The sequence below is a fragment of the Phascolarctos cinereus genome, unplaced genomic scaffold, assembly GCF_003287225.1.
Source record: "Phascolarctos cinereus isolate Bilbo 61053 unplaced genomic scaffold, phaCin_HiC Scaffold_4;HRSCAF=312, whole genome shotgun sequence".
Taxonomy (NCBI): Eukaryota; Metazoa; Chordata; class Mammalia; order Diprotodontia; family Phascolarctidae; genus Phascolarctos; species Phascolarctos cinereus.
Window position 1 is genome coordinate 320,308,033 of NW_027555847.1, and position 13,753 is coordinate 320,321,785.

Here is a 13,753-nt window from a genome sequence, read left to right on the forward strand (position 1 = left end):
CCTGAACACTGTTGAAACAGTCTTGCCATTTAAGAAGGGCTCATTTACTGATGAAACTTTTCAATAAGTCCAATATAATGTCTGGTACAGATCTAAGTCTAAAAGCCACATGAGAATGATTATCAATATTACTATAACCACAGCTTTTGGTCCATTATCATCCATGAGGATATACTTGAAGACAATTTGAGTTTTCCTATTAGTACTTCCAGTTTGTCTTCTGATGGAATCATTAGTGATTATCAGCAGAGAAATCTTTAGGGCCATGACAAGGGAGAAGCGGGCCCTAACCCAGAAGCCATATTTGCTGTGGTATGTGAAACTTTCAGTTAAGGACAATTTGATAATATTGGCAATGAGGGCAAAGAAATTTCAGCTTACTAGCTACTGGAATGGACTACTACTGACTTGTTTATCTTCATTTCTTACAGGTGACAAATCATTATTTCATCTAACTACAACCTTGCTTCTCAAAAAGAAAAGATCTACTTTGAAAATGTACATATAAAGTTATAGTTACTCACAGTAATACTGTCCAAGAGCTTGGCCATGTGTCTGATAATCTCACCATGCTGTGCTGGCTGCATTTGTAGCAATTTCTTAATGACGACCACACTTTCCGCAACTACTATTTCTGATAAAGACACAAAATAAACATCTTAAATTACCATATGGTTAAGTTAATTTACCATATGTTTATTAATCAAGCAGCAATGTATCATAGTGAAAAGCACTGCTCTTGATGTCAGGAAGAGCAAGGTTCATATCTCACCAATAACAATTATGAAATTGTGCAACTCTAAGCAAGTCACTTAAATAAGTCACAGATGGGTTGCAATATGGTTTGGTAGAAGCAAATACTATGGCGGCAGGAATTCTCTCACATTGAAAACTTTGTGTAGTCATGTATTCTTGTTCATAATATAAACTAGCTATAACAAAACGCTCCAAGCTTTTAAAAGACTATGTGGTAATACGAGCGTGCTGTAAAAACCTTAGGTTTAGTGCTTACCACAAGTAAGTGAATGCAGTTTCCATTGCCTCTTGCCCAGCTGTACCTTTCTACTACTGGTGCTCTTTCTCTATCCCCTAATACCATAGGGAAGAGAGGCTAACTGAGGTGGTCAGTTGGCACAGCTCAAATTCTCGGCACAGAACTTGGTTCTCCTCATCAACCTCGTACAACTGTTACCATACCTCTGTGTAGCCCTTCAGTTTCCAAAACCTTTCACATACATTGCCTCATTTAATGCTCACAATCCTGCTTGGGAAGGAAATTCACCATTGGCCACCCACCTTCTCTACTGAATAGATTAAGTACCTGATTCAGGTACTTATCCAAAGCCACAGAGCTTTGAAGGAGGAAAGCCAGGGAAAAAAACGCATGTCTTCTAACTGTCTGACAAAGCTGACAAAGAATATTCTACATCTCATATGGATCAATAAAAACACGACCTAAATATCCTAACAGCTTTTCAGCAAGATGTTTTTCTCAAAATACTAAAGAGATGATGGGGAATCAGGGGTATATTAGGAAAGTTGTGAGACCTTAGCACTTAAAATACCAACATCCTATCTCTCTGTAAAGGGAGGCAATGAGAGCAAAGGTAGAGAGTCTAGCAAAGAAAGCAGCTGCTGCTAGACCTCCGGCCTAATGAGCCACTCCCGGTTTCAGTTACATTGTTTTTAGTAGCAGGGCTTAAAAATCAGACAATGTCTCACCACAATGTTACCTTAGCCATTAAATAAAAAGAATAGAAACTTTGGCCATGACAAGTATAGGAACTGACAAATCTACTTTAACAATGATGTATATATAGCTATTTCTGTTAAAAGATTAAGACACTGATTTTGTATTTCTTTTGCTCCTCTTCCTTTTTTTTTTTAAGATTTAGAGATTATCTGCTGGTTCAGTAATACATTCTCCTGCACATTTTAATGAGAATTTTAAATAGGCAAGCTGTTCTAAGACTTATAAATCATGCATTTCGGTGCTTATTCTGTAACAGGTAGTAATCACTTGAATGAAATATGCAGTTTTTGAAGCTGAACATAACAGATGCAAATGCAGATGCAAACTGCTTGGCAGGAGTAAATTCATACTATAAAGAAAAGCAACAGAAAGTCAAATTACAAATAAGGCTGATGCTAAAGCAACACAATCTTAGAATTAAGAGTAAGAACAGATGTAAAAGTCATCTAATTCAAACTCTGACCCTATGTAAGAATACACAAGATTCCCAAATGCCTATTTATCTTCTGCTTACATAATCCTAGCATCACAAAATTCTGATTGCCAGTCTATTTCATTATTTTATTTTTCTTAAACAATCAGCCAGTCATGAATTTTTTTTAAATCTTTAGTCTCTAATCAATGACATTTGCTATCCTTTTTGCTTTACATTACAAGCAATTATGTGATATTTTCCCTTCTTTTTTCTTAATAGGAGCAATTTTGATTATGCAGGCAGAATTTCATTTCAGATGCCTTCCATCTCTTGAATAGTCTTCTTGTTAGGACCTTTGACCACTGAACCACAGGTATGCTTTCTCTGACTTTTCAAAATCTGTTTCATGAAAGATTAACTACACTAAGGATTCTTTTCCTTTGCTATTATGAACTCTATCCAAAATGACACATTCCCTTTTTCTCAAGTGTCTTCTCACTTTCAACTCAAGAGTTTTCCTTTGTGAGGTGAATTTAAGTCCAGATTAGTATCCCCCTGATTCAATTCTACCCCTAAAAGAAAGCAACATATACTCATAGAGTCACAGGATTAGAGTTGTTTGAGATCAAGAGATCAACCAGCCCAACTCTCTCACTTGACAATCGGAGAAACTGAACTACTGCTCAAGAGACTTGATCCAGGTCACATGGGCAGTGGAGTCTGAACCTTGGTCCTTTTATCCTAAAGCTGCTATTCTATGCTACCTCTTAGGCTATATACTAGTAGCTTTCATTTATAACTGAAAAGGGAGCATAAAATTTTAACAAACTTGATTTCCTTTGATCATTGCTCACTGATTGACTTTAAAATCCTATTCAACTGGCCAAGGAAAATGAAGTTTCCAGAATGTAAGTATTTAGAAGGTACAAAAGGAGGGACAGATCTGCAATAATACACCATGTAGGACAATAATACCAATTATCCATGCCTAAGAAAAGCCAACTCTATAGTACTGAAAAGCAAAACTTTCAGGTCTTATGAAATTGTAATGGACTTTGAATGAATAAGGGAGTACATAATTGGCATGCTAGGGAAGGACGTGCCCCAGGAAATTCTTCATAAGCCATGAAAATGATAGAGAAGCAAAAAAGGTTTTTAGTAGGGTAGGTAACAAGGCCTACAGTCACAATAAGGAAAGAATTTCCTAGAAATGTATGGATAGAAGCTACATAAGCACAGCAACTTACAGGAAATAAAGCTATCTAGAGGAACAGTTTCAAGAGGGTGGATAAAATCATCTTGCATATTACATCGTAACCTACTCCGCAACCCTCTGAAGGTCTATTTGAAACACCACTTCTTCCATGAAGCCTTCTTGGATCACTGACTTCTTTCTTCTTTGAATTTACAGTGAACTTTAGTTTATCACAGATTTAGCAATTTATCACATATTTGCTTGTGCATGTAAAATGTTTTTCAAAAATTAATGAATTTTATATCCCTTAAAAGATTTTAAACTTCTTCAGGGCAGGGATGTCACATAACACTACACTTCACATAGTAGCTACTTGAATAAACATTTATAGAATAACAAATTTGTTAACATGAAAAACATAACCTGTGAATCTGCAGCCAACCAACCATTCTTACTGCAGACCAGTGATTCACCAAGTATCACCTAGGGATGAAAGGAGGTACAGAAATCTCCCCTAAAAAATCCACAAAGCAGATTTCTTGAAATAATAATGTTTCTAGGATATCTAGGAGGTGTCATGAAAAAGTAATGGGATTTTAAAAACTCATATGAAAATGCTGTCCAAGTCAAAGAAGTGACCTGAAAAGGTTATATCTAATTTCAAGAAGGTACCACTGCCCACAACAGTTTTGGAAGTGCCTTGAGAGCTTACATCACATTATTCTGAATAACCTTAACAGTGAAAAATTTTCAGTTTTTTGATGGAAGATTTGATTTTTGGAAATAGTCAAAAGTTACACAGAGCTAAGGTTGCTAAATTAAGTGGCTTATTAAAGCTAGTTAATACAATTCAATATAAAAGCACTAATAGTGGTTCGAGGCCTTCCTTGATCATCTTTTTTCCCATAATAGAGCTTAGACCCTTTTGTTATCCTTAGCTTTCTTCTCCAGAACCTGAGCTTTAGCATTCATTATACAACTCTTATAAGAGGCTGGCTTTTATATTCATCCTAATACATAGAATACTTATATAAAGGGTCAAAATTAGGGCAAGATAAATTTTGAGCATTTAATTCAATTTTTAAAGAAAAGCTAACCTAATAAGTTTTTTTCATAACTGTTAATATTTTGGATAATTTCCCAAAGTCAGTATTTAATTTTGCCAAATGAAAGCAATAATTCCTGTATTAAAGATAGAAATGATAAAATCTCATCTCTTCCTAAAAGCATATCATGTGAAAATAAATTAACTTTAAAAAAGGTCAAATCTTTAGATATGTATGTAACAATGCAGATGTAGATATAAATGAAGATGCAGATTTAGCTACAGATACAGACATATGTATATTTCTTAAAAGTTGAATCATAAAATACTATATGGATGCAGAAGAAAAAACAAGATAACGCACCTCTAGCTAACAAAGAATTTGTAAAGACTAATTATAAATAATTCAATTTTATGCATTTATAAAGAGTAACAATAATTTAAAAATAGAAGCTGCATAATTTGAATTAGAGAACAACAAGACAAGCACTCCTAGAGACCTTGACATACTAGGATGATAGGTCTGACTTACTTGGGGTACAAGGCACACTCTACTTGTTCAAAACACCAATCTAATTTTGTCTTTCTGTGAATTAAATAGCCACACATATGGTAAACAATGTGGAAAGATGAAACCTAACACTAAGTATTCTTGACATTTTGGGTTCACATAAATGTTGAAGTAAACTAAAGTTCTTCAAAATAACAAAATGCAGATAATATTTATGTGAAAAAATATTTCCTAAGAAGTGCACAGTCTAATATCTGTGGTCACATCTGAACTCAATAATGACTAAATGTACTGACAATATAAACAATTAGATTTGGTAAACAGTTCTTACTTTAAAATAATGCAACCTTGATTATTTTTAAGTTAGTCAAGAAAGTTTTTACAAAAAAGTTTGAGTTGTTTAAAATGTTGAATCACAAGACTAAGTGAAAATATAATGGGAATTGAGGCAAGTACAATGTGAACTACAACACAGTAAATAATATTTTTACTAAATGGAAAAGTTAAAAAAAATCTTAACCCATTTAGAAAAAGATTAAATTTTATTACATTTTTTAACCTTTCTATGTTGAATTTCTGTAAGTTTCTATTCGCATTAAATGAATACATAAAAGCACTCTGAAGTTAAATTTCATTTCTATATTTTTGCTCTGGAATAGTTAAAATAAATTATTTTACATATTTATAAAGACTTTTATGAGGAAAAGGCTGTTTGCAAAACTGAGCTATTAACATGGCAATCTTCTCATTAGAAAAATTACAAAAAATATTTCAATGTATAAAATTTTCAGCCTGATGGGTATTACATTTAAATTATACAAGTATACATAGGTAGTATATATGTATACAAATATCTTCAATATTCATAATTTCATAAATAATTCCACTATATTTTGCCTACAGAACAATATTTTCACTAAGCAGAATCTATTTCAAATACAAATATTATTAATAAAAATTTTCTCAAAGGAAATTGTCATAAAAATTTCTTTAGCTAGTAGTTTTTTCCCTTTTATTTCTAAAAGTAACTATTTACTCTGCTGTCACATCCCTAAAAATTGAAGACATCTTAAAGTTTGAATATAACACCAAAAACTGACTAGATAATTTTAATGGATTTTTAACTACCTATACTGCCAATATTTTTACATTTTGCTTTGCTTATATCCAACTAAATTTTGCAACCTAATGACTTGTAATTCTAATTTAATTAAAATGCAAAATTGCTTTAAGAATCAAACCAACTTTGAAGGGTTTAACTTAAAATACTGATCATAATTTTTAATCTCATCAATTCTACATTTTTTTAAAAAATGCATTCGCCTGCTTTCAGCACCCTCTGCAGGTGAACAGTTATTATACAACATTCATAACCCATTAGAATGAAGGAAAAAAATTTCTTGTGAAAAGGTACCTCAGAGGGAGTACATTTTTAAGAGGTACAAGAAATAAAACTGCATGATCACTTGTAGATAGTAATAAAAAGATATGTTTACCACCATTTCCAAATTAAATATAATTTTAAAAAAAGACAAAAATGCTTTAAGGCTCAAACAGTACTTGATACAACTGCTATGCTACATTGCTTTTATCACAAGTGTTTCAAAACCATAGAAACCACAATATATGACAGTCCTAATTGTGCTATTACCATCCAATAAGGTTCAAACTATTAAGTACTTTTAACAAAATAGAAGCTGCCTTACCATCCCTGTTGGACAGCAAACACACCAGGCCATTAAGGCATGTATCGGTTACTTCTGAAATGTTGGTTGCACATCTGCCTATAGCCTGGATAGTAGCTGCAGCAAACTGTTTATCTTGACTTTTCACATAGGTCTAAAGAAAACAGTAGTTCCATTAGCTATCAGTCTTACTAAATGAAAAATCATGACAAATTTATTCATTACCTATGCATTATGATCTTATCAAGAAAAAACTATAACATTTATCAAACAGATATGCCTTCTAAAAATACATAATATACAAAGCAACAAAGTTACACTAATATCTTATCTATGCCTTGGGTTTTTGGATTTTCATTTAAAGAATGTGATCTTATGCCGGCTCCAGTCACCTGTGGCCACAGTGGTTTCTGACTGCCCAAGAGATAGTAGGGGGCAGTCACCCAAAGACAGCAATTAGTCTGAGTGCAAGGTTGAAGGAGTTGATGAGAACTCTCTCTTCAGGGAGGTTTCAGTCCATTTAACCAGCAGCATCTGTGAATCTATGAATAACCGACCTACTTGCCTCAAAGAACGATTTTTTTTTCCAGGAGACCAAATCAAAGAATTGGGGGGTTGAAAGGAACAGGAAAAAGCAAAAGGGAAATAATATAGCCTGATGGCACATATTTTATTTTCAAGATATAGGAAGGGAAATAAAATAAGTGACATAGAAGAAATCTGTCAGCATTATTATGATGATCTTCAGCACAATCAATTCACAATACGCATAAAACACTACTTAACCTTCAGTAAGGATTTGTTTCATAATAACTTTCCTCAGATTTTCAGACAAACAGAACAGACAACAGTAAATGTAAAAGTTAAAGAAAAAAAGGATGGTGATAATAGAAAATGACAAACACACAAAAACTTTGCCAATATGTCAAGGTTACATATTTAAGAAAAAGTATTTATCAAGTTCTGAAAGCAATTTAAAATATACACATGACACAAATTATATTTAACAGTTTTAAAATTAACATCTTGCAAAAAAAGTTTTTAAAAATTGACATCTTACAAATAGAACATGGTGGAATCTAAAATCCTTTCAAATTTGAATGAGCTTTTTTACTTATGTATATTAAATTTTTATTCAGTCTTCTAGTTTTAAACAGATAAAGTATGATTTTATTAAGTATGCCAAAATGTATAAATATTCTGTTTTAACATTCCAGATAATTTAGGGGCTGCAAAATTAGAAATAATTAAAATTTTCCTTTACTGTAAAGTGAATTGTTTTTAGTTTATGAATATTATAGAAAAACAAGGAGGAAAATAATTTTTTCAATGCTGCTTAAAGAAAAAAAGGGAAGAAAAATATAAAGGAAGACTTAAGACAAATAAATTAATCTGAAAGGCAGTCCAAAAGTGAAAGTGGAAATCAACACAATAGTCCTATATGCATGCCTCCACATACAAACAGTATACAAATATACCTATTGATTTAACTAGAAACATGATAAAAGTAACATAAAAATAGAATCTACTTTCAAAAGAGACTTTACAGAATATCCTGAGCATTAAATGGCAAGACAGCCACACCAAGACATAACAGCCCAGCACTGCAAAAACACTGGCACAAGCTAAGTGTTGAGCTGTTTAAAAGAGCCAAAAGACCTGCCTGTCCTCGAGGAGTTCATATCTAATTTCAACACAATTCAATTGAATATACATGAAGAAAAGATGCAAACAAGCTATAGAAACAAGTTACATATTATTAGATGAAGAAAGAACTACAAGTAAGAAGGATAAGTATTATAGGGAAACAATGAAAACTCTACTTCAACATGGCATAGTTACAGACTTCTGAGAAACAAATCCAAATAAAACAGGTCAAACATGAAGGAAATCACTGTTTTTTAGGGGGTGAGATTCTTGGCTGAAACACTGACTTGAAAAACAGCAGAGTATCAAAGAGGGCAGGCTTTGCATGTAGTAACTACAGCCACAAACTGGACACTTTTTAAGGGTGCAAAAAGCAAATAAGACCCTTAGGTACCAATATTTTCCAGTCACACCTGTTGAAAATCAACCTTCGCAGTATAATTTTTAAAATGAAGACTGTTCCATAGTTTATCCAAATCTATGAGGATATTACTTTATGATTCCCTTTTCTATTATGTTACATTCTGGTTAATAATTTTTAATTGAAAATGGTGACTTCATAGTTATCACTCTGCATTTTATTTATATAAATACTTAAAATTTGACAAAGACACTCAAATGGAAATAAACAAGTTTCCTCGATATCAAGTCAAGCAACAGGCATGTATTTTACTTTTAATATGATACAGGCAAAGATAAAAATAATGAAACAATCTCTGCTCTAGAGAAGATTACATTTTATCAAAGTATAGTATTGGAGTATAAGAGTTCTGTATACAAACCTGAAATTCTCGAAGGAGAGTTGATATGTTGGCTTCATTTGCCAAATTTGTCAATATCTCAAGCTATAACAAAAAATATACAGCATGAACAATTTAAAGGGTCATGACCTTGGAAAAGGATTTTTACAACTAATACAAGAATCAGGGCTGCTAAATTTGGTTTTTGTCAACCCTTCCCTAATAGAACTAGTTTTACATAGATTTTTTTGTTGATTCAGTCTAGAGAAATCCAGTCCATTTGAGACTTACTGGATCTTTATTCAGTTTACCTGTCCTAGTCATCTTCTTAGGAGTCACTTTCTTCACTCGTTTCAAGTATTAATACCTGGGCTTCTAAGTTAGTGGGAAGTCCTGGTCATATACTAAGTTTTTACATTAAGTAATACAAAGAGAAATTTCCTATATTTGTCTAAAATCTTAGAACTCTTCTCAGTGAAAATTAAGATGTCTAAATAACAAATGTCATAAATGAAAAGCAAAGTTAACTTCAACTATATTATAAATGTGGATTAAAATAATAGTTCTGTAGCAATTTTGCTTCTATCAGAATTAACAATACCAAATTTCTATAGAGATGTTGTATGATTTAAGTCTCATCTGTGTCCCTGAATTTTTTTTGCCATAGTTCATTAATATTATCTTTAAGGATTTTCATTTTCTTGTTTTGATTGATTACACATATTTGTCATTGAAATTTTATTTTTCTTTTTCTTCAAAGGTGAGAGAAGAGGAGGTTACAACCTCATCATAGGGACTGGGTTGACCCCAAAAAAGAAAGGAAAAGAAAAGATCACTAATCTATGTTTAAATGCACAGAAATGATCAGAAGGAAGACCAGACGGAAACACAGGCAAAAAAGACAGGAAGCTACATGCTGAATTGATTTATATACCTAAAAGGAAAGCTGTGTATTACAGAGATTCAGTTTTATGTGTGATCCCTCTCTTTGTCCTACTCTACATATGGAAATTCTCATTTTATTTGGTGTTTAAGTATAAAATTAAATATCTGACTATAAAAAAAAAGATAATTTTCACCTTTCAATTCATTCACAACATAAAGCATTTTTATGCTATTTAGTAATAGGTGCTCTACTAAATTATTATTTTGGAAAGGGGGAAAAAAGGTTTGTTAGATAACCAGTGGTCTATGGTAAACTATCAAACAGAACAATTAAAATTGCTAGTGGATCTACCACACTACAGAGATTTATTCAATGTCAATAAATTTACTCAGTAAAGAAGAAAAGGTGAGAAAGTAGTTGACAGAGAAAATAGGAACTACTAACTATAAGTTAGAGACTGAATAACTCTTACTCCTGAGAAAAAAACTAGGACTGGTCCAGAGCTAGAGATATGCACTGTTATTTTGTTTCCAAGATTTCTGTTCTTGCCCAGAATAGTAATTATAATGGATGACATTTATATAGCATTTTAACATTCTCAAAGTGCTTTGCATATAATATCACACGTAAGCCTCACAACCCTAAGTCAGTTAATAACGATACCGTAAAAACCTATTTTTACAGTTTAGGAAACTGAGGCTCAAAAGGTTAAAGTACTTGTCCATAGTCATAATACTACACAAATGTTAAAAGCAAGACTCAAAGTCAAGTCTTGATACCTCCAAGTAAGCCATTCTATTGACCACACCCTACTGACTCTCAGGAGAAAAAAGGAAGAGAAATATAGGCATGTAATGAAAATACAATTTTAAAGGATAAAAGGGATGCTTAATTCTGATCAGGCTAGCACCTGCCCACATAGACCTTTAAAAAAAAAATCTGCCAGACTTTATAAAGGCCACACATAGCCTCATGAAGCTGTGGGTACTTACTGTGAACTCAATAAATCAACAGTGTGATATGGCAGCCAAAATATCTAATAAAGTCTTCATTTGTATTAAAAAAGGCATAGTATCCAAGCCTACAGATGTGATACTCCCAGTAATATTTACTTTTAACGACCATATTTTAGTGACAGTAGGGACAACGAGGGGAGGAACATCAGGATGGTGAAGTGACTAAAGATTAAGCCACAGGAAAACTAGCCGAAGGAATCTGGGATGTTTAAAGAAGGAAAGACTTTAGGAAAGGGATAGAAAGAGAGGAGGGGGAAAGAGTAATATGTATTAGGCTAGGTCAGGTTGGCCCCAGGGGGTCAGTACTAGGAATACTGGGTAAAATATTCAAAGGAACTCATTTTGGCACCAAATAAGGTAAAACTTCCCAAGAATTAAAGCTGTCCAAATGTTGAACAGGTTGTCTTGGGAAGTAGGTCTTTAAGAAGGATAGAGAAGAGACCTATTCAGGAGTGGGTCAGTCAAGATCAGGAGTTCTTAACTTATGACATGTGAACTTAAAAAAAAAAAAAGTGAAATCGTAATTTCAATAAAACTGGCTTCCTTTGTAAACCTATATAAATTTTAAAAGATCATTCTGAGAAGGGCTGCACTGGCTTTTACCAGTCTACCAAATGGGTCCACGACACAAAGAGGATCAGAAACCCCATGTACAGATAATATATACGGTCCCTTCAAAATTGAGATTCTAAAGTCTAAAGGAGAGAGATGTCTAGCATTAATTTTTCAAATTAAATTACTGTTTACTAGGCATTAGCCCTTCTGGAAGGATGGTATGTACCCTTAATATAAAAAAGAAATTATGGGCGAATTGAAAAGTTAGTATTTAGCACTACAGGGAAATCTAGAGTAAACTAAGCCATAATTTTAAAAGGTCTTATACAGTGAGAATAGAACTAAAGGTCTCATACTCACATATACACTTCTATATATTTCTTTTATATTTTACTTTATATGAAACATTTAAAGGAATATACATTTCTCTATGGAAGAAATGTACAAATCATATCAGATTTTTATAGCTAAATGTTTACAGAAAAAACCTAACAAGATATAAGCTTCCATTCATTTCTCATATATATATCTCTGTTCATAGCATCTGTACACAACAGGATTTAGTGGAAAGAATACTGGACATGGAGAAGCAAGATTCAGACTATGTGAACTATGGCTCTAACACTATTAGCTACACAACTCATTTCCTAGTCTCAGTTTCATCAAATGTAAAATGGGAACAATAATAGTGAAGAAAATACTACATAAATGGGATTTACCGTTACTAAGCATTACATCTACCAAAAAGTATTATATGCAGAAAATCCCAGGGCGCAATAACCAGTTTTTTTTGGGGGGGGTTGGGAGGGACAGGGAAGAGGAGAGAGCTAAAGAATCTAAATAATAGTTAATACCACATATGCCTTGTAGATATCGTTTACTGCAGTCACTAGAAAGTAGTAGGGCTTATTGTTGATCAACGAGAAGCATGGTTTCTCCAGGCCCTTTTCCCTTACCTACATTCAGTTCCCAGATAATCTAAGAAGCATACTAGTATAAAAGTTGCATGAGGAAAAAATACTAATTAGAATATACCATGGGAGTGTGTGTGGGTGTGTATGGGTATGGGGGGGGGGTTGTGTGGTGTGAAAGTTTTAAATACAGTTAAGTTTCTTACATTAGGATTATAACCTCCAAGGTCTAGAATCTTGTGTTTGCTTCTTTGTTTTATCCATTTTTTAATACATCAAACAATAAGAGAATATCTAGAAAATTGAAAAATACATACCTTCAGTGTCTTGATCATGGTTGGATCAGTTGACCTAACATAAAAGCTCTTCAGATAAGGTTCAAACATGCCCTAAGTTTTTAAAGGAAAAAAGAAGATTAATGACATATCCATTTGGCATTTTCCTAACTGTATGTGATATGCATACCTTTCTCTGAATTGACATAGTTGCTATATTCTGTAGAACAATGTACTGCACCTCCCTAGAAATAAAAGGAAGAGTTTTGACTAGGCATATTTTTCAATAAAATGACACTATTTAAAGAGATAAGTAAGGGAAATCAGAAATATATTTAATATTTAAAGAGATGTCCTTGCATAGCCTACTAAAAAGCTTTTTTGGAAACATCAAATTTTTAAGGAAATTTTTTTTAACTATTTGCCACCAAAAAAAAAATGAAACTCAATATATTAAGTAAGTCAATCTGACATTAAGTGACATTTGAAAAAAGTCACACACTTCCCAACTAGATTCCCAAAGATTTGCAAATAAATAAATTGTGTTACATCAATGAGATAAAATATTATTGCGCAGTTAAAAAAAAAGCAAGTATTGAAGAATTCAGAGAAATATGGGAAGACTTGAAGTAATGAGGAAAAAGTAAACTGAGCCAAGAAAACAATATATACAATGACCAGAATAATATGAATGGAAAGAATAGAACTTGATGTTATATAATTATAATAAACAAGTTTGGCCCCCAGAGAAAAGAAAATATGCTTCCCTCCTATCACTGAAAAGTTTATAGGGGTTATAAACATAAAAGATGCATATGCTGTGAGATATGACAGATAGGTTGTTTTTACTGAACATTTTAAAAAATCTATAAAAGAGGGCTCACTGGGTATGTGATGGGGGCAGAGGTATATTTAGAAATGAATGCAATATAAAAGAAAAAGCCACCAATAAAACTTTTTAAATTTAAGAATGGAGAAAAGAAAATTAATTTCCAGAATTGTGCACTTTAAAATTGTCCACAATTCTTTTTTCTTTGTTTTAAAATAACGAGGTGCTAGATTTTTAAGCCCTTACTGGTGGAAAAAAATCAATACTTACAACTAAACCTGACATTAGTT

At 32.6% G+C, this 13,753-nt stretch overlaps 1 protein-coding gene across 1 annotated transcript in view; it reads right to left on the reverse strand.

Moving 5' to 3' along the window:
- The window catches only part of AP3B1 (adaptor related protein complex 3 subunit beta 1), a 327,381-nt gene that overhangs the window by 172,076 nt on the left and 141,552 nt on the right, over positions 1–13,753 (reverse strand). Inside the window, exons 10-14 of the mRNA XM_078153162.1 lie at positions 12,825–12,879; positions 12,677–12,748; positions 9,034–9,096; positions 6,626–6,758; positions 525–634 (exon numbers count right to left, since the gene is read on the reverse strand). Coding sequence (XP_078009288.1) covers positions 525–634; positions 6,626–6,758; positions 9,034–9,096; positions 12,677–12,748; positions 12,825–12,879 — 433 coding nt within the window. The remainder of the gene's footprint in view (positions 1–524; positions 635–6,625; positions 6,759–9,033; positions 9,097–12,676; positions 12,749–12,824; positions 12,880–13,753) is intronic.